We start from the raw sequence: 26,209 nt of genomic DNA, 5'->3' as shown, positions 1-26,209 counted from the left end.
CAAACACTGAGGCATCATGGAGGGTACAATGTGTGGAAGCCCACCACTAAGAGTAGATAACCATGGGGTTGCATGGGAATCTGTCAATAGAACAGTATCAAATATAACATAAGATACAGGATAGTGTCCATATGACGGTATCAGTAATAGATAGCGTCAGGTAAAGGATAGCATCCAGGGTAAGAGGGCATAAAACGTACCTATAGATGTCCACCAGTGAGGTGTTAAAGGCCTCCCTTCCATCCCAGCCCCACGTCAGCAGTCTATCATGGAGAGAACTCAATTCCCGTTTGTGTTTACCAACACCTTAATGGATTGGGTGGCATTTCCACTGCCACCCATACTTTTTCCATACATATTGTTATATGTTTATTACCAATTCTTGTTATGATGCTCAATGTTTTGTTTATTATGTTTGGCTATCCCTGGGTGTCCTGTGCGGTCCGCGGCTGCCTGTGCCTTCCCGAGCGGCGGACATGTGTTTCTCCTGGCAGGAGATGACGCCCCAATGTTCATCCCCTGCTTGTCCTTGCCGAGCCCAGGGATTCATACCCACGGGCTCTCCTCGAACGCGCTTGCGCAGTAGCACGGGCCGCGCACCTGCGCAGTGCGGAGAAACTGACTCGGTGATGGCAGACGCTTGCCGGCCGGCGGCGTCGTGGGCGTCTCCGGGTTGGGGAGCTCACTTAATGGGCCCTCTGGCCTGTGAGTGAGCATCTGAGTTCTCTCCATGATAGACTGCTGACGTGGGGCTGGGATGGAAGGGAGGCCTTTAACACCTCACTGGTGGACATCTATAGGTACGTTTTATGCCCTCTTACCCTGGATGCTATCCTTTACCCGACGCTATCTATTACTGATACCGTTATATGGACACTATCCTGTATCTTATGTTATATTTGATACTGTTCTATTGACAGATTCCCATGCAACCCCGTGGTTATCTACTCTTAGTGGTGGGCTTCCACACATTGTACACTCCATGATGCCTCAGTGTTTGGAAACGTTTGGCTCTCCTGCTCATTACGGGCCATCCAACCCCCGCGCCACTGCAAGTCTCCTCGTGGCTAGCATCCTTGTTACCCTCTGGTCAACCATTGTGGTGAGCTATATTACACGCCCCATTTGTTCACTAGTTCAGTTCAATCCTCCTTGTTTTTTCCTCCCCTCCTTCCCCCATCCTCCCCTTCCCCGTGCATTGTTTGTCCCTGTTCATCCTGTTCCCTACCCCCTTCTCTCCTTTCCCCTCTATCACCCCCTCCCCGGTGTTCCTTCCCGTTCCTGCCCCCCCCCTTTTTTTCCCCCCTCCATGTTCAACTACCCTCACCCTCCTTTCCCCTCTCCCTTCCCCATCCTTTCCTCCCTTCTCTCCCCCCTTTCCTCCCCCCCTTCCTTTTCCCTCCCCCCAGTTCCTACTCTCCTTCTCCTTTCTCCCTCCTGCTCTTTCCCCCTCCTGTCCCACTTCAATATGTGTATGGCTAAATCCATCGTATCCTTTTATCAGCTATCTTTGTGGCCCCTTACTCGTGTTATGCTTTTCATTTAGAGAGCTCTACATTATCCCCCTTGTCCGCCGCGGGGGGAGAGTTCATTAGGCGGCCTGGTGCCGCGCACGATCACCCAATTATAGGGTAACCTGAACCAGTAATTATGTTCCCTTTCTCTACATGCTGTTTTTATGATCACTACTTATAGTGTACTGTATTCTTTTGCTTGTATTGCATTATATTATTTGTTTTATAGATTGGTCCTCCTGAGGAAGCGATAATATCACGAAACTAGTCGAGAACCAGACCAGTCTATACTTTGTAATTTACAGATATTCTTTGGGGAACCCTGAATTTCTGTTTTGCATTTTAATAAGTATACTATGTATTTCCTCTTTGTAATAAATTCCTTTTATAATAATTGTCTATCACTGTTTATGTGTACCGGTATAGTCCAGCCATTTTAGGGTGCGAACACTATGGGGCCAACATCAGCCACTGTCCCCTGTGTTCCACTCTCCTTTCCTTGTACTCACCATATCATACATAGCTACAAGAGTTCCCATTGACCTCAATAGATAAGTTTGACATGTGGTGCCGTTGAACGATTTTCTTTCCTGCAACCATAGGTTGCAGGAAAGAAAATTGTATAGTGTATGGCCTGCCTTAGTGGAAAGTGAAAATAGCATAGTTTCAGAAATGTGAACATAGCATAATTTGGGAAATCTGCAAACCTTTAAAGCCCAGCTATCTTTCTTCACTGATGTATGAGACTGGAGTTACTTACAACAATCCGTGGACATCAGAGAAGGCTCCATACAGTTAAACACAGGTATCAAACTTTATTTTTTGTTGCTTTAAACTATTTTTCTAATAAAATTGTATTTTGATTTATTATTAAACCTGGTTCACCCCCCCCCCCCCCCCAAAAAAAAAACTCTTACATTTTCAAAAGCCCCAGATGATATGTAGGGGTTGATTTACTAAAGACTAATAGACATATTGCACTTTGCTCCAGAGCTTAGTAAGTGAGGTAGGGCTGCACTTTGCAAAGAATACCCAATCACATGCAAGGACAATAAAAGAAACAGCATTTTTGCTTGCACGTGATTGGATGATGGTAGTCAGCATAACTTCTGCTCATTTATTAAGCTCTGGAGAAACTGCACTTGCGGAGTGCAACTGTACTGTGCAAAAAGCACAGTCTATTTGCCCTCAGTAAATCAACCTCATAGAGAGAGAGATTTTGCCCATATTTTCTAAAGGGTAAAATAAATCCTGTTTAACATACTACATTGTCAACTCACAAAGTCACATGCATTATTTTACGTGCATTAATTATTTTTTGTCATGATCATTTTTGCATCAAAATGTTCGATGGACAAAAAGAAAATGTACAGCTTTCCACAATTTTTTATATGAGCTATCTATATATAGTATGTTTGAAAGTGAAAGCCTATCTCCAGCCAAAGATTTTATTTTAATTTTTACATAGAATGGGAGTTTCAATTTTTGCCCATTTTTTTTTTCTGTCCGTAAACCCACTGGGGAGATTTTTCTTTACTTCTTGGCCTGTGATGCTTTTACAAGGAATTGGAAAAGCAGTTCTCACCAGGACAGAAAAGCACAGACAGTAATAAAAACACGGTAAAAAAAGCGCTAACCCTTCCTCATAAAAATGTGTTGGAGAGATTTGTCCTCACTTCCTGTCCTGACAGGAAGTGAGGACAAATCTCACCTATAAAGACACAAACAGCAACAAAAACCTGACAAATGCTTAAAAGCCTTCCCACCTCTATCCAAATTAAAATAAAACATTTCGGCTGGAGTTGGGCTTTAAAAGCAGGGCTTTTTTTCAGGGGGAATGCGGGGGAATGCAGTTCCAGCACCTCCAGCACTGAATGTATGTAATAGAATGGGGTGTGGGGTGTGCTGGAGGGTCTATTGATGTTGGCTGCTGGGGGATCTATTGCCACTTGTGGGGATCTGATTTTGTGTGAGGGTCTATTGTTGCTGATGGGGAATCTATTGTTGCTGGGGGGTCTTATGTTGCTGGAAGGGATCTACTGTTGAGGAAGAGGTCTATTTTTACTGGCTGCTGGAGGATCCATCGGTGCTGGTTGTTGGGAGATCTGTTGTTGTTGCTGGGGGGGGGGTCTAATGTTGCTTGGGTGGATATTTTGTTACTGGGTGTGATATTTTGTTGTGTAGTTCACTGTTGCTGCAGGGAATCTATTGTTGTTGGGGTGGAGTCCATTGTTGCCGGGGGAGTCTATTGTTGTGTGGGGATCCCCTGCTGACTGCAGGGGATCTATTTTACTGCTTTTCTCGATACTCGGTTCTGTATTCTCTAAAAGGGGCAGTCCTGGTAGGTGGGTAGGGGGTGGAATCAAGTGACGGTGGTCAGAGGTGGGTAGGGGGCAGAGACAAGAGGTGACTCAGACGTGGGGAGATCCTGCACCTATTCTCCGAGAAAAAAAGCCCTGTTTAAAAGTATACTTCAGGAAACGTCAGCCTTATTCATAAATTGTGATATCTCATGACCAATAAATAAAGAGAGTAAATGGCGGCAAATTTTTTCTTTAAACTTTTCTTTATATAGACAACAAAATCACACTAGGACAAACACAAGTGAAGTAAATGTTTATAAAAACTTTAAAAAGTAAAATTATCCCTACATTGCTGCTTTATGCCAGTAAAACTCATCTCAGTCAACATATAGACCACTATTGATGCATTATTTTGGTATTTTAAAAGGGTTTCCTTTTTATTTGATTTTAGCCCTCATAACAGGGGAATTATGGGATGTGTAGAACTGCTACAACTGCTTATTCCATAATACAGTACTAGGAGCATTGATGTACCTAGTATAGCAACCCATAGCACCCAATTTGATTTTTTTAGGGTTACAGCACCTTGCTACTTGCCTTAGGTTGGGTTCATATTATTGTGCTGCAGTAACGCACTTTTTGAAACTGTTAAATTGATGGGTTTACTTCGTCTTTAAAAGTACACTTTGAATGGTGGTAAAAACCTACCCATTGTATAATATTCTGTACATGAATATTAACAATCCTTGTGAAAATGGTAAATCATGATGTCCATGACAACAATCCCTGCACTTCTAAAACCCATCCTAGATCCCCCAGCCTGATCAAAATTGACTCTTATGTCGCCATCACCGCAGGTCGGGTGTATGATAATGTTCATCATTATTCTTCTTCTCCCCACAATCCTGAAAGATTCCTGTCTCTCAGACTTGTGAAAGCCTAAACAATGGCTCAAGGTTTGACCTTGTAGCAAATTTTTTGTATGACATCACAAAAGGGCTTTGGCATCATCTTAGCATTGCTCAAAGCCAGTAATATAGAGGAAATCTGGGGTATTGGGAGCAGTGATAGCCTGGCTTTCCTTACAAATCTTTCTCTATGCTATGTGCAGTGAAGCAAAAAAAAAAAAGTGTAACATTACTCTCCCTTTCAGTAATTAGAAAGTGTTTATATGAGAAACCCAGAATTATGTGGGGGACTTATGATGGTTCTGGGAATGTATCAGGCTTCTTTGATAAACAATGCAGGAAGAAAAGTGTGCTAGCACATAGCAACCAATCCAAATTAACTTTATTGAAGTCACGTCAGTACAAGATGGAATCTAGTTACTATGGATACTGCAGTTTGCACGTAGCGCTATGCAGCTTGTACTCTATGATTTAATAAGAAGAAAGCCCTTATATCTCAGTTTCATGACAAGCTTTGGTAATTCAGCTCATACTCCAACCACCAAAAATTAGTGCTAAATATAATCCAAATTTTTATTTTTATTTTAGATAAAGTGGGAGAGGGTTTTTGCCATTTGTGTCCTATTTGGGGTGTTTTCTCTTTACTTCTTTTTTTGATGACAGGTCACTTTGGTTCCTGGTGACAGGTCATTAGGACAAATAGAAAATGTAACCCTCCTTACACAGCCAGCCATACAAACCTGACAAGGGTTCTAACCCCTCACTACTCCATCCAAAACTAATTAAAAAAAGTTTTAACTTTTAAACACATTTTATGACAGAATGGAAATTTCAAAGATAAACACAAGATACACAAAGCAGTTATGAAAATGTGTGACAAAAAGGCCCATCACATCCAAGGAAAATTGATGTTGCTACTGTTGAATCAGTAAGGGCTCATTTACACTTAGCTGCTGAGAAGTTGAGCTAAGATACAAGTACACCGCTAGTGTAAACTAGCCGTATAAGAGTATTCATGACTGGTTGTAGGGCTGGTGCAAGGATTTTTGTCTACTTAGGCGAAAGGTGTATTTTCCTGGGGCCCTAAGGCGGCTGCTTAAGACGCCTTGTGGTAGCGCCGGCCCTGACTGGTTGCATTTTGCACATAGCCTTTTGGGTCGATTCAATAAAGGGAGTAAAATTTTCCCTTCGTGTAGCTAATAAGGTAAAGCTGTGTTCACTTTGAATACCCAATCACATGCAAGGGAAGCGATAAAAAGCATAACAGGATGATTAAAATGAACACAAATTCATCTATTTTATTAAAACGGAAGTAACCCCATCGATTTGATAGTTTAAAAAACTATTTACATTCCCGACATGCCGGAAATGTTAGCTGTCACATTGGTTGTGCTCTCAACCAAACTTTCACACCATCCAATGGCTGGCGTCATAACTGATCACATGTGCAGCATCATGGCAGTTGAAGATTAAACAAAGGCCAAGATGGCAGCTTCCTTGGCTGAGCATCACTTTGTAAAGTGAACATTTTCTACTCCTTTGGTAAATCAACCTAATTGTTTTTGCACTAGTTTGTTAATTATAGAATATTGGAAAAGATTATCCATATGGTGGTTATAGTGTGAGCTGTTTTCAGCTATCTGCTATCCAAAGCTTGCACTCCATATATTCAAAGAATGGGGATCTTTGGGTCTCAAATACAAAAACAAAAAGAAAGAAACAAATATGTCTTGCCCATAGCAACCATTCAGATTCAGTCAGTCTTTTTTCAGGGAGGATAAAAAATGTATGGACACATTTTATTGGTTGGTGTAGATAACATGCTTGTTTATTTGCCTAGACCCTTAGCTCAAGGGCTTATAGTAAGCAAACGCTCATTAAAGCTGAAGCCTAATCTGCCTATAGTTTGGCTTACATATAAATTTTTTTATTTTCATCCAGTGATGTCATCCCTGCATCCCTGTGCTTCTCCTTGTAATGTAGAGAGGTCATGACTGATGGGAGGGGCTGGCAGGGTGTTTATCAAAATGCTTTGATGGGTGGAATGGACTTTTCTCACCAGGAGGAAATGGCTAAATGATGCTGGACATCGTCCAGAAGTTCACAGTGTGCATTGAAATCAGACTAAGCATTGTCAGTAGAGCCTTCATTCCATCCAGCGCTGTGCACATCTGCAGCTTCTCTCTCCCCTCACTTTCAGGTCCATTGGCTCCCACTGCTGTCAATCAAAGCCAGTAACGAGTAAGCAGGGTGGGGCCGAGTCCCGCAGTCTGTCTCAATGGACGCAGCAGCAGGGCTCGGGTGCAAGCATGCACAAGTGCCCCCATGGGAAGTGGCATTCTGTGGGGGCACTGGACATAGGGGAGGACCCAGGAGCTCTGGCTGGGGACCCAAGTAGAGGGGGTTTGGGGGCCATTAGAATTGTTTAGAGCAGGTAAGTATAGAGATGTTTGTTACTTAATAAAAAAAAGATAATTTACCTTTACAACCACTTTAACACAGCAAACCTTTAGGCCTCATATACACTGGGCATTTAGCCCTGGTGCATGAGACTCTGACGTTTAGGTTGCAGGCAGAAGGCTCAGATGTACCATCCAGCCCCGCTGCCATCAGTCTGTAAAACTCCTTTAGAAGCTGACAGTTGCTGCAGCTGGACAGGGCTGGATGGTGCACTAAATGGTACTAATGCTTAGGGCAGCATACGCCCAGGGATAAATGCTCAGACTACTTACGTTTTAGGCATTCATTCCTAGGCGTATACTGGAGTATACTGTCCTAAACATTGGTAGCACTCCAGCTCTGTCCAGCCACAGCAGCTGTCTTGCTCTCTCATGGTGTTTTACAGGCTGCCAGCAGCAGGGCTGGATGGTGTGCTTGTGTCTTCCGCCTGCACACCGAAGTCTCATGAACCAGGACTAACTACCCAGTATGCATGAAGCCTAAAACAAACAAAAAAAAAACATTAAAGAGACCCTAAATGGCTTAGACCTTAGATGTAAAAAAGTGTTGGAAAGAGACATTTTTGTTGTCATTAGTTTTCTTCCTCTGAAAGCAAATGACATGAAGGAAAATGTGTGGTTTCTATGGGCAAAATAGTCCCTTGAAAAACGTTCATAGGTGAGTCCCATTAAAGCAATCAGGAACATTTTTAACCTAAAGTCTCTCCAAGCTTCTCATTCATCAGGCTAATTTCTTAGATAAACAAACAACTTTGACATTAATGAAAGTGGAATAAAACTATTGCTTAGTAATCCGTGCAAATATAAAATAGGGAAAAAAAACTAAAATCAACTACAATATTTTGTAGTAAACAATAGGTTATAACGTGCAATAGTGCAATTTCGTCTTTTCTGCTCCACCAATGCAAATCTTTGTATAAAAGTCCACAGAGTTTTATATACATCATACTGCTAGTCTAGCTCTGCATTTGTCTTGAGTTGCTGTTTTTATTGCCATTTTGTGCCACAGGAGACTTGCTTTTTCGAGGGCGACGAAGTTTCTGATCCCAGCGCTGGAAAAAGTGAAAAATATGAGGAATTATAAAAATATGTGACACTAGCCAATCAACATTCGCTATTGTCTTCCTGCTTCCCCTCCTGACCAATCAGGACAGGAGGCAGGTCCTAAGACCGGATTGGCCAGGAGGAGAAGTGATCGGATCAGGGTTGCCAACCACCAGTATATTTACTGACAGTTTGTAAAAATGAGTGATTGTTTTTTACAACTGCCAGTAAAATATCAGGGGTTGATAATTTCATGCTGTGTTTTTAAATGTAAATCAAGCTAATTACTTTGTTATAGGTATTGTCAGTGTTTTCATATCATGTTTATACTGTTGAAATATAGGCGTTCTGTAATTTCTCAGGTTGCCAGTAAAAAATGTGCTCCGCCAGTAAATTTTCTATGTTTTGTCAGCAAAAAATGCTGCGAGAGGTTGGCAACCCTGGATTGGATTGGCCGGGAGGAGAAGACGGGAAAGCTGCCTGCGTCCTGGATGGGGTAAGTGTGGGGCTGGCAGGCTGTTGAGCAGGGCTGTTGAGCAGGCAGGGGGTTTGTTTTCCACCCCCCCAAAAAATAGAGCACCAGCCACCACTAACGAGAAGGCCTGTCTCGCAGTCTCTGCTCTAATTAATCCGAAAGGTGTTCTATCGGGTTGATGCCAGAACTCTGTGCAGGCCAGTCAAGTTCCTCCACCCCAAACTCGCTCATTCACACTATATTGCCAAAAGTATTGGGCCACCCCTCCAAATCATTTGGTGGAGGGGGGATTATAGTGTGGGGTTGTTTTTCAGGGGTTGCATTTGGCCCCTTAATTCTAGTGAAGGTAACTCTTAAGGCATCAGCATACCAAGACATTTTGGACAATTTCATGCTCCCAACTTTGTGGGAACAGTTTGGGGATGGCCCCTTCCTGTTTCAACATGACTACACACCAGTGCACAAAGCAAGGTCCATAAAGACATGAATGAGCGAGTTTGGGGTGGAGAAACTTGACTGGCCTGCACAGAGTCCTGACCTCAACCCGATAGAACACCCTTTGTGATGAATTAGAGCAGAGACTGCGAGCCAGGCCTTCTAGAATGGTCAAACATTCCATCACTGGGATGCCATTAAAGTTCATGTACATGTAAAGGCAGTAATTTTGGCAATATAGTGTATATGTATATATATATATATATATATATATATATATATATATATATATATAAACTCTATTATAAGACATCCATCTTTGTAGATGTATGTTTACTTTACATTAAGCAATTTATGTATCAGATCACTGTTATATGAAATAAGCCCCACCCTCAACAGCAACATGCCAGCCACAGCAAAACTGATGTTTTGATTGTGTGCTTTGCAAAGTGTGTTAAAGTGACCCTGTCAGATTAACAAAAATTACAGATAAAAAATCCCTGCTATAGAAGAAGTATTATAGTATCCCCTTCAGTGGCCCTTCACTCCTAGCTTTCCTCCATTCCAGCGCTGCAGCTTCTATCAGTTTATTTTTAATGGGCACATGTTTTAAGTTATAATTGCAATATTAACTTCAAACTTAAAATATAACTGTGCCCAGGCTTTGGACAGTATTTATGATCCTAATATGCAGTAAATAAGCTTTAAATTGTAACACGTAAAACTATTTTTCATTATGTTTGCCATCATAACTCCCTGAATAAAGTTTTCTTAAGCAAATAATGTTTTTGTTATGTTACGTGCAAAAAATACCGCTTTAGAAGTACCAGGGCCTAGTTGCAAGTGTGACCTTTGCGACCCTGGTAATTCCGCCACTGCCTCTCAGGTAATAACTGATCCCACCCACCATCCTAGTAATGACACATCTATCCCCCCCCCCCCCTCATGCTGGTAATGACAAATTCCCCAGCTCCCCTCTCCACCGGTCCTGCTCAAACTGACACAGTAAAATCTAGGTCCTCTGGAGCCTGCAGCCCCTTAAGGGCCCCTCAGGAGGTGTTAGGGAATATTTTTGTAATTTTTGGGGGGTTTTTTTTTCAGTGTCAACTGTTGTTGTGGGGAGGGGGTGGTGTGTGTCTGTTGCAGGCTGTCAGTGTTGTGGGGTGAGCAGGGTTGGGAGACATCCCCAGGTGGGGGGGGTACAGAGGGTCCCAGATAAGTTACAAGGACCTGAGCAGTGTCTTACCTCACCAGTGATACCAGTCCCGGCTACTGGGCGGTGCTCTCCTCCTCCTGCCTCACTCAGCCCTGTCTGTCCCTGCCAGGTTGTCAGCACTGACACTACCTTGTCCCTGGCAGCCCTCACCCCTTCCTCCCTCTGCTAGCTCCTCTCTGTTTCTCCGCTCTACTCAAGAAACATTAAAAGCTCCTTCTCCAGATGTGTTAGTGTCTGGGGAGGGGGAGATCTTCTGGCTGCAGACGTTGCATTCTGTCCCCAGAATTATGCTTGCCCTCTCACAGTGTCAGGGAGGCCGCACGGGCCCCCTGGAGCATGGCAGGGGTTGCAAGATAAGTTATTAGACACACACAGGGTGTTCACTATCTTCAACGCCCTGCATTCACAGTATGTCCTCAGTCTTCTGAATTGAATGACACCAAGTATTCAACCTGGAAGAACGAGGACATCTTGTGTCAAAGAAGAGGTACTACAAGGGAAAGCATTCGAGTAGAAGTTAGTATTGCAGTCAGAGCTGCTTTTAAATTTTAATACATGGCTGTTCGCCTGGAGTCTCGGCTTTACCAAGCTTGGAACAGAAAGGTGTCTATCTTTCCGAGTTTAGAAATTTGAGACAAACATCTCTATACTATTTTCTTTTTATTAATATTTTTTTTTCAGTTGTGTGAACTTACCTTAACTTTTTTTGCAAGACGATCCCTCCACTTTTCAGCCAAGGAACCTTCCACTAGCAGAAGTCTGTACAGAAAAAAGACAATGTAATATAGTCACTAAATCCTCCATGTACCTGCATAAATAGTACTTTTTAAAACTATTTTTTAGTGTTGTTTTGCTATTTGTAGGGTACATATTGTAATATATTGCATATTAAAAAAGCACCCATATACATTACACAAAAACGTATTATTAGGGTATGAAAAACTCAAATTTTGCTAAAGATTGACATAAGCTATATAACTGCTACACCAGTCGTTTTTTAATTTAATCTATTAAAAATCACCCTTACATTTTTAAATTACAATCTACAGTATATCCCTTTTTTCAAACTGCCCAAATTGTGAATATTGCTTCTCTACAACCAGGGCAACTGGGGCTATTCTGTACGTAGTTTATAGAACATACATGGCACCCCATAAATGTCATTTTCAGCTTGTGTCACTGCTTTTGCCAAAAGATGACATTAAGCTGGAACTCAAAAGCAGCATCAAAAGTGCCCAAGTGCTTAAAAACCCGTATACTGTCGGATTACTTAGCAGGCAACACCTTTGACTTGATAAATCAGAATAAGAATTTATTGGACATACATTTTGTATAAGCCAATATGTGTCAAAGGTTTTACACCTTCTTCATCGCGTCTGAACAAAATTTGCACCATGACATTTTTAAAACTTTTGGAAGGTCAAAGCTAAACCTTACTGCAGCTAATCTGCAGAACAGTCTATTTGAAATGCTGTGCATAAGAGGATGAGATGGCATGCAGCATGCTCATTCTGTGTTTATTTCTTTCTCATTAAAAGCAAAATTGATTATGTGTGGAAAAAAACAGTAAAAAACAGCAATGCTGGTAACTGGCTATTTGTCTTTTGTGGTCAGAAATGTATGTATCAGCAACATTCACTTATTTTTGCATGTGTATTGCAAAATATTTTTTGTTACATCTAGCAAATTAATTGTTCAGTAAACGTTACTGACTTTAGTTTAAGCAACTTTTTACTTGAACGTCAAAAAAAAAACTGTCTAAAATATGTGTAAAAATGGTATTGATTATCTAAACTTACTCTGCAAGCAGAAAATCATATTTATGGTAAATATACAGACTTATATAATAAGACAGTGACAAAAGGTGAAAATGATATGCAAAATGCAGTAATGCATTTTAGATAATCTGATCTGTTAAAGAGACCCTGTTACCAATTTAAAACATTGACGGTAAAAGTACAGAAAAAGTACAAAAAGTATTTTACATGCTTACTTGCAGTATTTTTTTTTTCCATACTCAATATTTATTCATTTGCAAAGGGCTTTTGAACTTACTTTGAACTACGTAGTCAATAGCCTAGTACAGCTCCCTCCCTCCTTGCGAATCATACTCCTCTTCTTTTCTGGGAGTGTCTAAATACTCTCTGTGTTGGCCCTGCTCCTTTGACCCTCCCTTTACCTCCCTACATAAAATTGTATGTAGTAGCTTCAAGGGAATAAATGACGGGGGGGGGGGGGGATAATAAATATTGTCACTTGAGTGACAGCTCTGAGTCTGCTGGGGTGCTGACATCACATCCAAGATGCGGTGCCCAGAAGCAGTCTCATGGATTTTGGTTGTCTACACAAGAGGGACTTTTACATGTACCTAACATGCATAAAATGTTTACTGTGCATACTGTAAAATTTTATGGTTAGACTGTTGTTAAAGTGGAACTTTACCCTTCTTGACTGATTCCTTCTCAAACCCCCTTCTATCATTCACCTAGACGAATAACGTCAGCACTCCCTGGTGCCTCTCGGGAAGTGTGATGTGGATATCCCGAGAGGTGCCAGGAGCATCCATTCACTAAAGCAGGAGGGGTGGGCCTAGCACCGTGTCATTGGGAGGAGTGCCTGTGCCTCCTGATGACATCCCGGAAGAAGATAGCGGCACGGGACCAAAGTGCTGGCTACAGAGGAGGGGATCTCAGCGGCGCAACGCTGGATCCATTGTGTGGGTGAGTATCCTTCCTATGCAGAATAATCGCATCAGGTAGGCAGGGGAAGAAAAAATATTTTTTAGGGGGGGGGGGTTGGGTAAAGTTCCGCTTTAAAATGAGTGGTCTGGCAACAATGTTTCTTTAAAATTTATCTAATATATCTTATGCCATTTTATGCCAAAACTTTGCTTTTTAGTTTTACATAGCGTTGAAAGGTCAGAACTATTGTCAGTTTTTTATTTCTGGAATGTATGTAATTATATTGGTTGAAGATCCAAAGTTTTGATTTGTCAAAAGAACAGGAAAAGAGGGGAAATCTTCCAATCCATGTTTTTTTTCCGACGGATGTTGGCTCAAACTTGTTTTGCATACACACGGTCACACAAATGTTGTCGGAAATCCCGAACGTCAGGAACGCACTGACATACAACACGTACGATGAGCCGAGAAAAATTCAATAACCAGTGCGGCTCTTCTGCTTGATTCAGAGCATGCCTGGAATTTTGTGCGTCGGAACTGTGTACTCACGATCGGAATTTCCGACAACGGATTTTTTTTGTCGGAAAATTTGAGATCCAGATCTCAAATTTTGTTTGTCGGAAATTCCGACGGAAAATGTCCGATGGAGCCTACACATGGTCGGAATTTCTGACAACAAGCTCCCATCGAACATTTGTTGAAATTCAGACCGTGTTTATGCGGCATAAGAGTGTCAGGATCACTTAAGTGCTCCTGCTCCTTATTCCAGCATCCGGGTTTTGGCTATTGCATTCTCCCTGTCTGTGTCTATCTGCAAGGCGATTTATGTGGTCAGTCACCTATTATAAGCAAGCCAAACGTGCAGTCCCTTGCTTGTGATAGAAAGTGATACACGTGTTGTTCCTCATCAAGCTCCCTGTCTGTCTGCCCTGCTTTACTAGTTTGGATTTCCCTGTGTATGACTTCAGATTGGATATTGGACTATTCCCTGAACTCAGCCTGCCTTTTACCTGGACTGTCATAGAACCACACAATCTGTCTGCTAACTGCAAGTATCTGATTACTTAGATCAGTTCCCATCTGCCCTAGCGTAGTGGCCAGGCACTAAAGCATTGTGTATAAGTCCTGGGGGCAACCAAGTACCGGTAGGTCTGCTTGCCTTAAGGGAAACTGGGCTGCTATAGGTAAAGCACACAGTAGCTAGCTATAGAGTCTGACTACCTGCGTTGGGGTAGTCATGACAAAGAGCTGATTTCTGATGGTTTGCTATAGGTCACTGTACTTTGCATATCCTCACTTCTCATCACACTGCCTTATTGAACAAGCTTGCTGGTGATAGTTATTTTACCTGGCGCGCTCTTTGTCTTCATAACCCATGATGATATACTCCTCACCAACGAGCAGCTCTGGGCACAAGCAGCCAGAATTTGTGTACAGGGTGATGGTGTCTTTTGGAATGTTCACCAGCGAAGACTTTAGAATCTCTTTCACTTCTACCACTGCAGTGGCATCGTGGCACTTCACCTTCACCTCTTTCACTTTGGCTCGAATTACTAAATTTGTGGAAAGAACAGACAATGAGCACATAAACATTGCAAAGTTATCTGTCTGTCATTCATGAAAGATTCAAACAGTGGAACTAATGTACAATAATAATAATAATAATAATAATAATAATGCACTTTTAGGGCCCTTTTACACCAAAATGCTGTGTGCTGCAAGGTATACCGCATTGAATGGGCTGAAGTGCAAAGCAAGGCATGTGAAAATGAGACAGACTGCATTTTATTGTAACACAACACACAAGACACCATGAGTTTTATTAAAGTGTTGCGGTGTCATTGATCCAATGACATGTTTCCACACACACTATCCAAAAATGAGTAATAACCCCTAATGTTTTGGATTTGTGATGGGATTGATACATGCAGATACTGTCTGTTTCAAGAAGGCCTTTCTGTGCTTCAAACTGATTTATTGAAGGGTTTTTTGGTTCCACTAAAATGATGCTGTCGCCAGCTAACAAATGCTTAAAAAAAAATGTTGTTCAGCTGCTCATGCCACTGATATCCCCTGTATTGAATAAATACTGCTGCCTGAATATTTTTAGCATGCAACGGCGTGATGAATGCCTGGTCTCCCTCTGTGCCCTGTGGTTTGTTTTTTTCAGTGGTCTTTACATCTATGCTGTGTTCTATATTGATGTAGGAGGTGGCAGGAGGAACTACAGAGCACAGAGGGGTAAGTGCTGGATGCAGAAGATTCTTCAGGCAGCAGTAGTTAGATAAGAGAAGTATGGTGGCTCCAGCAGAAAGACAAGAGAAATGACAGGCGTTTCTTAAAGCCTAACTGAAACAAAACTTTTTTTTTTGTGATTTCTGTTAGGTTTTTAATTCTAGACAACTTAGGTGGAGATGGCACTGTATATTGGGGTGGATTCAGAGTGGTTTGCTGAGGCAACTCTCACATCCAAAGGACCCATGATCTGCTCAGGGAGGAGAAGATACAGAATAAGGAAATATGGAAGAAAAATATATTTGTTCTAGGAGGCACATACACAAAATTAAGACGGGAGAATAGCTTTATCACACAGACAGCAAAAAAAAAAATTGTCAGATGTTTTAACCCTTCCCCACTTTATTAAAAATGTGTTATTGTTTGTGGATCCATAGGAGAAATTTTCCATCACTTCCTCTTCTTACAGAAAGTGTGGGAAAATGTTTCCATTAGACAAAAACAAAAAAAAAAACCTGACAGAGACTTTAACCCTTACCTGCTCTATCCAAAACTGAATGAAACATATGGCTGGAGTTAGGCTTTAGTTCCACCACACCATGACCTGTCTGGGTATTCTTTCCAACAAAGATATGCTGCTACTGGCTGAGATTCACATCTACTGTTCAAAAAAATACATGTGTATGCGTGTTTTTGCTTTTTTTTTGTTTAACACATTATGAGCAGAGACTGGCAGTGAGTTCCAATTGTGCTTGTTCCCCCTCCCCACCTCTGCTATCAGTAGACAGGATGGAAAATTAAACATTTAGTTATGTCCGTCAAAAGCCACTTTCCCTTCATGGTAGGGGTGCTCCTGCAAAGAGATAAATAAGGCTTGCCAGTTGACAATGAGCCACCCAATAGCATAACATAAGAACTGCCAGTACTTTTTCAACTTTTAAGAACATGAAAAGTGTTGCAATTACATAGTTTTGCAAGCCTCCAGACAGCAGATACAAAGCAGATGTATCAAGGTGTACTTTCAGATCTATTTAATGTCTCCAAAGATGTACTTAACTAGAGGTTTAGAACCATAATAAAAGCCATTAATGCTCAAAAAGGCTCAAATTGAGAAACAGTAATTTGGGGAATACACTGTTATAGCTGAACTCCGGGCAGATATAAAAAAAACACAAGTTAATATAGCCTTGTATTAATTTGTAAATTAGTTTGGCTTAACCCCATCCTACCTTCCAAGCCTGCCTAAAGGCCAGCGCAGCAACCCATCAAATGAAAAGATAAATAGGGAGGCTCGGGAAGCAGTATGAGCAAAGGGAAGCTCAACCTCACACAATATGAATACAACTTCTACTTACTATATCTTGTATCAGTAAATCCATCCAGATATATAAAAGGTATGTCTATAAGCACATCTGGAGCTTTGCTCTGCTGTCTTTTAGTGTAATTTTGACTGTAACTTTAAAAGCCTACTTTGAGTGCCTACTTACCATAGTTGTAATTGCTTTTCAGGTAAATCTTTTGTGAGGCTTTCATAGGCTTACATTTGCAAAGCTCTAAAATTAAAAGAAATATAGTTTATAGTTTCAGAAACAAAAATGCAAAGTTATTTATTCAAAGTAAACCAATCACAACCCCCTGCAATTCAAACTGAATGCTTAAATATTCATAAAGCTACCTTTTGTGAAAATCACTTGTTAACATTTCACATTCAGATGTACAGGCAAGTGAAGTTAAAGCAAGCCCTTTCATTAAAAGCCAAGGTACACTAATTCTATCAGGCCTCCCCTGTCCTGTAGAAGTTAGAAAATCTCCTACTGCTTGCTGCAGAACCTAGGCAAGGGTGACACCACAATCCTCCTGATGAGATCCTGGGAATGATGAGCAACCCAAATCTCACAAAAAAGATGCTCCTGCCTCCTGCACAGTGTTGTAGCATCCTCTCATGGGATTTGAGATAATCAGCATTTCTAGGATCTCATTGGAAGGATTGTGACTAACCCTCTCCAATGTGAAAGTTGGAGGTAAGGTAATATTATTTTCTAACTTTTTTCTTTTAGAGTTTTCTTGTACATATACCAGGCAGCAATTTGTAAAGAGTGGGGGAGGTCAAATGTTATAAGCTGCCATTGCTTTTAGTACACCTGGAAAAGTCCCCCTTCTGCCTTCCCAGCCTGTACCTCATAGAGTAATTCGGTGGCCCCAGTAATCTCATATGCATATAACAATTTCAGGAACACAATGTGTACTGGGCACTTTAACCCCACCTGTAATGTCAATCATATTTAAGGGAAAGGATGGGGGGGAAGGGGTAGAGCCATTCACAACTACAGCACTACTTTAAAGCGGAGTTCCACTCAATAGTGGAACTTCTGCTTGTCCGTCTCACCCCCCCACCCCCGGCTCCACATTTGGCACCTTCCAGGGGGGAGGGGGGAACATGTACCTGTTTTTGACAGTTACCATTCACCACTTCCAGAGACTCTGCCACTGAGCCAATTAGAAAGCGCAACGCGTTTCACACGTGCACAGTAGGGAACGGACTGTGAAGCCGAAAGACCAGGAATGGCGGTGACTGCACCCGACAGCCAATCCGAAGATCGGCTGGGTTGCCAACATCGCGGGCACCCCGGACAGGTAAGTGTCCATATATTAAAAATTAGCAGCTGCAGTATTTGTAGATGCTGACTTTTAATTTTTCGTGGGGGGCTGGACCTCCTCTTTAGGCTGTAATTATGGTTTCATATTTAAATGAACCCCATGATGACCAATTCGATTTCAGTTTCAAAACATACAGTGCTTTGAAAAGGTATTCATACCCCTTGAAATTTTCCACATTTTGTCATGTTACAACCAAAAACGTAAATGTATTTTATTATGATTTTATGTGATAGGCAAACACAAAGTGGTGAAGAGGAAGGAAAATGATAAATGCATCATGAAGGCCAAGGACCACACCAGACAGGTCAGGGATAAAGTTGTGGTTTAAAGTTTAAAGCAGGGTTAGGTTATAAAAATATATCCCAGGCTTTGAACATCTCACGGAGCACTGTTCAATCCATCATCCGAAAATAGAAAAAGTATAGCACAACTGCAAATCTACCAAGACATGGGCGTCCAACCTAAACTGACAGGACGGGCAAGGAGAGCATTAATCAGAGAAGCAGCCAAGAGGACCATTGTAATTCTGGAGAAGCTGAAGAAATCCACAGCTCAGGCTGGAGAATCTGTTCACAGGACAACTATTAGTCGTGCACTCCACAAATCTGGGCTTTATGGAAGTGTGGCAAGAAGAAAGCCATTGTTGAAACAAAGCCATAAGAAGTCCTGTTTGCAGTTTGTGAGTATGAATACTTTTTCTTTTACAAAAGGTTTTATTAGCATGTAATCCAACATAACACAACAGTTTTTAAGTGGTTACATTGTGTGATAGGCAAACAAAGAAACAAGGCAAAAAAAATACATAATGGTATATAGAAGCATGTGTTATACAAACATACAGGTAACAAACCTAATGTCCCATAAAATTTAACAGAAAAATGGAAGACCAAAATTTGCCTTTTCGAAGTGTTCCTGGGCGGATAGGATATCTATAGCCAGAATGTCCATTTATATTGCCTGGACATATGCCAACAAAGTTTTGTGGTCAGGGGTTTCCCTATCAGGCAGGATACATTGTTTAAAGTTGACAGAGATAGAAAGTAACGTGAAAAATATAATGTTTCAATGATAACCATCTTGGCCCGGTCTATACCTGACGGCCTAATAAAGGTGTGGATTGAATGCATAGAACATAGCAGAGGGGAGAAGGAAATGTTGAAAAGGGAAAAAGAAGGAAAGTCCAGTAGAAAAGAGGAGAGTGAGGGAAGGGGAAAGGAGGGAGGAGGAGAGTCCATGGGATGTGCGTCAGTGGAGTATCAGATCAGAAGAAGTGTGCCGTCAAATCGAGAGGGTTGAAAGTACGTGATCCATGGCTGCCAGACTCTGAGGAATTTGTCATGCATGTCTAAAAGGATGGCAGTCAGCTTTTCATTAACTATGACCTCATTCATACGATTTTTTACTGCTTCAAAAATGAGTGCGGGGGATTTCCAGGCTTTTGTGATGGTCAATTTAGTTGCAGTAAAGAGATGTTGAGCTAGTTGCCGCTCCAGGCGTAATAAATCTACAATTGGTTTCCCAAGGAGGGCTTCGTAGGGGACCTTTTAAAGCTTTATGTGAAATAAGTTACGAAGAATGGTATAAACTCTGACCCATAACCTGCACGCCTTCGGGCATGACAACCATACATGTGCCATAGAGCCTTCCTGTGAGCATCCCCGAAAGCGAAGTGGAGAGTAAGTTGGAATGAATCAGGCCAATCTAGCTGGCGTATAGTATATATAACACTTTATAGGCATTCTCCAATATAAGGACATTTCTTGAGCACTTGGAGAGGGCCATGGTCATAGTCTGCCAGTCTTCTGGGTCTAGCTGTCTCCCCAATTCTTTTTCCCATTGAAGATGGTAGGGCCTCAATGGAGGTTTTTTTGTAGAAATTATGGACGAGTATATTAATGATATCATGCCTGGGGAGTGGGGTCTGGCTCTAGATAGGCTCTCAAAAGGAGTCAGGGTGTATGGGGTGGGACAGGATTTGATAAGTTGTTGGAGAAAGTGTCTCAGTTGTCTCAATGGGATATCATGAGAAGAGCGTAAGGCGTCAAATGTTAATATCCTAGCGGGGGTAAACATAGAATGAACATCTGTAAATCCATGTGTAGGCCACCAGGAGAATTGTGGCGGGTTTTCACATCCGGAGGGAACAATGGGCAATGAAGGAGTTTCAATAGTGGGAAATGAGGGGAAATCAAGCAGAGTATTTGACTGAGTTCCATAGTTGTAGGGAATGGGTTAAGCATGGTCCTAATGGTTTCGGACGGAGGGAGCCATGGTAGAGAGGAGACAGACGTTGGGTCGGTGTCGACTAGATCTATTGTCGCCCATAGCGGCATCTGGTATGTTTCATGGAGATGGGATAGCGGAACACTGCCTACTGCCGTATAGTAAGCCTGCAAGTTTGGGACCGATAGGCCGCTATTGAATCACCGGGCATATAAGACCTGTTTACGGATGCGAGGACGGGTGGATCCTCATATGAATTATAAGAGCTTGCGTTGATAGGGGCAGAGCCAGAGGCCGACATGTGAACAGCACTGTGAAGGAGCTCCAGCCGGGACGACTTCTCCTACAGACATCCTGAGTGTCAGAGACACGAATCCTGACCCACATCGGCACCCTAACATTCCCCAGACTTGGCAGAGCGGCTGGATATGGTGAAATATGGGCCAGCACCCATGGAGTCCGCCGTGGAACGCCTGTCCCATTTTGCATGGGGATCCCAAGATGGCAGCGACCACGAGGAGACGGCCCGAAGCCCCAGCAGCATGCAGCAGGAAGTGGCTGATCGCTCTCCCACTGACCCCAGCAAGGTAAGCCCGCTGCCCCGCAGAGCTAGAGGGCTGAGGAGAGGCTTCTCCCTGGACAGGCTGTCCCAAAAAGACCTAGGAGACATGGCGCTGGCAGAGGGGGAGGGAGAGCCATCCCTGAAACAAATTATGGAAGCCATACGCACTTGCCAAGCTACCCTGACTGAGCATATAGATGGCATGAGGGCTGAAATGTCTTTCTTAAAGCAGGATGTGCAGAATATTAGAGAAAGGGCCACAGAAGCTGAACAAAGGATCAGCGATCTGGAAGATGTAGTTTGCACTTTAGAGAGCACGGTGCAAACTATTCAAAGGGAAGCTATTGCCCACACTGACAAATTGGGAGATCTGGAAGACCGCCAAAGAAGGAACAATGTTCGCTTTGTAGGATCTCCAGAAAAGGCAGAAGGTAAACAGCCGAAGATTTCTTGGTGCTCTGGCTTCAAGATGATATGGCAGATACCACCTTTTCACGTTTATTTGCTATTGAGAGGGCGCATACAATCCCATCTAAACCTCCCCCACCTGGATCCCATCCATGCCCGATTATCGCATGTATCCTACAATTTAGGGATCGTGAAAGTATCCTCCATGCAGCATGATCCCTGGGAGATCTACAATATAATGGTAACCGCATTTCTATATACTGGAACTTCTCGGCAGCAACACAGAGGCAAAGGGCCAGTTTTGTCCATGTAAAGAAAAGGCTCCAGGAATTACAATTGGCATACAGTAGGTTTTACCCTGCAAAACTGAGAGTGGTAGACGGGGTAAAGTCTACTTCTTCAACACCCCCCTGATGCATCACGCTGGCTGGATGCTAGGGGGCGCTGTAGCCCTGCTGCACATCGTTAGGTGTCCTGGGCCTCCTTTGCTATACATATGTGCCACACAGCCTACATACACTCCCCTGTTTATTAATACTGGGGCCATATGATTATTTCCTGACACTACTTTCTTCCTGCGTGAAGTGCCGCACAGATCTACAAGAGCTTGCGTTGATGAATGCGTAAGATATATGAGGGGATGGGGACAGGTAAGACCCGAAAATAGTAAAGTAATTCAGGGAGGTAAGACATTCGCATCACAGTTATCCTACCAAACCAAGACAATGGTAGATGGGACTAGGAGCACAGCGTGTCCGACAGACATTTGAGCAGGGATGGGTAATTGGCCTGAAACATTCCAGCGTATGTAGGAGTAAGGTGGATTCCAAGGTAGGGTACCACTGAAAGGGAAAGGATGATTTCAAATTCATCAATACTGAATTAAGGAGGTTAACTGACAGGGCTTTAAATTTGGAGAGGTTAACACGAAGTCCCGAAAAAGAAGCAAAAGAATCTAGACGAGAGAATAAATTTGGTAGAGAGATCCTGGGGGAGATTAAGGTCAGCAAGATATCATCGGCGAATAAAGATATTTTATGGGAAGAACCTGCAACATGGATACCACTGATATCAGGATGAGAGCGAACCGCCACCGCCAATGGCTCTAAAGTCAAAATGAACAGCAGGGGTGAGAGTGGGCACCCGTGACACGTACCCCTCCCAATGTTGAACAGAGGCGACTCAAATCCATAGTACTTAAGTTTAGCTCAAGGGGAATTATAGAGGCCTGCCATCCACTGCAGAAAGGAGGCGCCGAATCCATAATGGTTAAGTACAGACATAAGATAAGGCCATGATAATGTGTCAAAAGCCTTATTCACGTCTAAAGATAGAAGCATTGATTCCAACGAACAGTTGTGAGCTTTGTGTTGCGGCTGTAAAATCCGCCGAATAGCATCCCCTGCCTGCCTCTGTGGTACGAAGCCAACCTGGTCTTTCTTTATTAAACGGAGAAGGAAAGAGTTCAATCCGTTAGCCAGGATCTTGGTCAGAACCTTCATATCTATGTTGATTAGAGAAATGGGTCGGTTAGCCCAAGAGGAATGGTCACAGTCAGGTTTAGGAATCATGACAATATTAGCGGTTAACAGGTCTGAGGTGAAATTCTGGCCCTATTTAACAGAGTTATACATAGCTGTCAGGTGTGGGGCTATCACGTCGGCCAGTTTCCTATAATAAAGCGCCGTGTAACCGTCCTGTCCTGGTCGCTTAGCCACTTTCAAGTCTTTAATACTTTGAAGGACTTCCGAGACTTGAATGTCCTGGTCCATGAGGGCCGTGTGAGTCCACGTTAACGTGGAGAGTGAAAGATGGTCAAGGAAACTGTCTGTGTCCCGACTACCCGAATGATCAGAGGCCGAGTACATTTTGGTTAAATGGTAACAGAATTCCTCCAGAACCTTCACTGGGTTAACGGTGAATACATTATGCCTGGTACACAGAGTGATAGGGGTAAATTTAGGAATAAAGGTATGAAGCCGGTGGGCCAGCATTTGATTTGGTCTATTCGCTTTAGCATACCACTTCTGGCGGAACCAATGCAGAACACGCTCAGCTCCATGCGTGAGGCATAGGTCTAGCTCTGAGCGGGCCTGATCCAGGCTTTAACAGTTAGCGGGAGTAAGTATGAATACTTTTTCAAGGCACTGAATAGGGCTGTCAGACTAAAAAGATGATTTATAAATTACTATGATAAGCCTCTGCACAGAAAGTCCAACAATGAAAACAAACATCTGCTTACCTATTATTGATTACTGCAAAGTTGCATTTTGTAGGTATTTGTCTTTTTTAAATCATTTTGTAATATTTATATAAACCCTATCCAGATAAAACTAGTTATATAAATTTACTGATATGAAAGATAACATATGACTTCTACATTACATGATATTTGCAGCTTTTTAAGAAATGCTATCAGAGACAAAGATTTCTCTAAGCGAGACCTTATATGATGTTCTTTGTGTAAATAAGAAATAAAAATCCATTTACAGGTTGATAAAACAGAAGTAATTTTTTCTTTAATTTTCACTACACTCCCAAAACCTATTTTTATAATCTGAGTGGCTCATTGAAATTCACCAAGTGGCTACTATGTCTATAGTACTGTAACCCCACACATTGTGCCAGCTCTTGTGCATGGCTTCTCGGGAGAATTCATTAGGCTGGTTTTGTGCTCCATCAAACATTCCAGGGCAGCAGCATAGCTATCCTTTAATCTGTTGATAATGCCAATGTTATAAGAAATGTGCAGTTTCCTGCACAAAACGCTCAACATTTGTACATCGCAAAAGAATAAAAGCAAAAGAGAGATTCTACATAACACTGAAACATGAATAGAGCTGACAGTACAGGCAGCACATTTTGCATCCCCTAAGGCTCATGAACATTGGCATTTGCAGACATCATATACTATAGAACATTTTTGTTGACTCTATGGAGAGTTGTAGATGTCATGTACATATTTATTTTATTTATTACAGGTACCTACAGCGCTATCAATTTACTCAGCGCTATATATAGCCTGCCTTTGGCCAATCATGGCTCAGGGGACTAAGCCCACACCCCACACTATATAAGGCTGCTTACATGGCGGCTGTGTGTAGTGTTGTTGGCATGGACAGAAAGATAGTTTGAGTTAGATAGTTAGATTAAGCAGGCAGGTTATATACATATAGTCAGTCTAATATATATATATATATATATATATATATATATATATATATATATATATATATATATATACTCTGCATTTAGCATAGACTATATATTCAGTAGTGTTTACTCGATATTCAGTCAGTGCTGGCAGTGTGTATGTATATATATATATATCAAAAAAGGAAAAAGCCGTGCTATAAAATGATATAAACAATAGTCCAATTGTAAAGTCTCAAAAAAATGTAATAAATGGTCCCAGTTACAGTCCAGACAAAGAGGATAAGTATGTGATGTAAAATTCTTCCAAGGGAAACAGTGATGGCGGACACAGTTAGCAGAACACACCAATATATAATGCGCTTACCAGAAGTAAGCCGTAAAAGGGCGAGTGACTTAAACCGAGCCTGGGCCTTTATATATACGCTCCAGATGAAACAGGAAGGGTGCCCTCGTCCCGTAGATCCACAAACAGACAAGTAAAGCAGACAAGCAGATATATTGCGGTCTCAGCCAGACTCCCGAGCGGAACGGTGTAACCACGTCTTGCCCTCTCAGTCCGGACTCAGCAGCACATATGTAATGAAGAGCCAATAGTGTAATACTGCGTATAGTAGGTTTATTATAAAAAAGAATAACACTTACATAAATACGAGATTTAAAAGCGAAAGTAAAATCGAAGCCGGCCGGCCTCCGGACACACTCCCGTCCTCAATCGAACAACGTGGTGACGTCAGCACGCCCCTCCCAATAGTATATATACTCTGCATTTAGCATAGACTATATATTCAGTGTTTACTTGATATTCAGTCAGTGCAGGCAGTGTGTATGTATATATATATATATATATATATATATATATATATATATATATATATATATATTCTGCATCCAGTGTAGCCTATATCTACAGTGCATTCTGTTTTGTACTGTTTCTAATACACTTCAAGCGGTGTATTAATATATATATATATATATATATATATATATATATATATATATATATATATATATATATATACAGTCTCGTGTGTGTGTGTGTGTGTGTGTGTGTATATATATATATATATATATATATATATACTCTGCATCCAGTGTAGCCTATATCTACAGTGCATTCTGTGGTGTACTGTTACACAGTATCTAATAGAGTGTGTACAGTTTCTACTACACTTCTGGTTGTGTACACAGTACACAATACAGTGCAGCCGCTGTACAGTTTCTAATACAGTGTAGGTGGTGTACACTGTATTTAATACAGTGTGTACAGTTTCTACTACACTTCTGGTTGTGTACACAGTATAAAATACAGTGCAGCCATTGTACAGTTTCTAATACAGTGCAGGCGGTGTACACAGTATCTAATACAGTGTGTACAGTTTCTAATACACTTCAGGCGGTGTACACAGTATCTAATACAGTGTGTACAGTTTCTACTACTTTTCTGGTGGTGTATACAATATCTAATACAGTGTGTACAGTTTCTACTACACTTCTGGTGGTGTACACAGTACACAATACAGTGCAGCCATAGTACAGTTTCTAATACAGTGTAGGTGGTGTACACAGTATCTAATACAATGTGTACAGTTTATACTATACTTCTGGTGGTGTACACAGTATAAAATACAGTGCAGCCATTGTACAGTTTCTAATACAGTGCAGCCGGTGTACACAGTATCTAATACAGTGTGTACAATTTCTAATACATTTTGGGCGGTGTACACAGTATCTAATACAGTGTGTACAGTTTCTACTACTTTTCTGGTGGTGTACACAGTATCTAATACAGTGTGTACAGTTTCTACTACACTTCTGGTGGAGAAAAACAGTTTCTAATACAGTGCAGCCGTTGTACAGTTTCTAATACAGTGCAGGCGGTGCACACAGTATCTAATACAGTGTGTACAGTTTCTACTACACTTCTGGTGGTGT

General features: G+C 41.8%; 1 protein-coding gene across 1 annotated transcript in view; it reads right to left on the bottom strand.

Annotated features, from left to right (window-relative positions):
- Positions 1-4,119: 4,119 nt before the first annotated feature.
- Positions 4,120-26,209, bottom strand: part of FRZB (frizzled related protein) — a 58,422-nt gene continuing 36,332 nt past the window's right edge. The window contains exons 3-6 of the mRNA XM_073633736.1: positions 16,758-16,823; positions 14,384-14,588; positions 11,050-11,113; positions 4,120-8,236 (exon numbers count right to left, since the gene is read on the bottom strand). Of these exons, the coding sequence (XP_073489837.1) occupies positions 8,141-8,236; positions 11,050-11,113; positions 14,384-14,588; positions 16,758-16,823 (431 nt within the window). The 3' untranslated portion in view covers positions 4,120-8,140. The remainder of the gene's footprint in view (positions 8,237-11,049; positions 11,114-14,383; positions 14,589-16,757; positions 16,824-26,209) is intronic.

The sequence above is a fragment of the Aquarana catesbeiana genome, linkage group LG06 (genome assembly GCF_042186555.1).
Source record: "Aquarana catesbeiana isolate 2022-GZ linkage group LG06, ASM4218655v1, whole genome shotgun sequence".
NCBI classification, from domain to species: Eukaryota; Metazoa; Chordata; class Amphibia; order Anura; family Ranidae; genus Aquarana; species Aquarana catesbeiana.
This window is presented reverse-complemented; position numbering and strand designations above follow the sequence as displayed.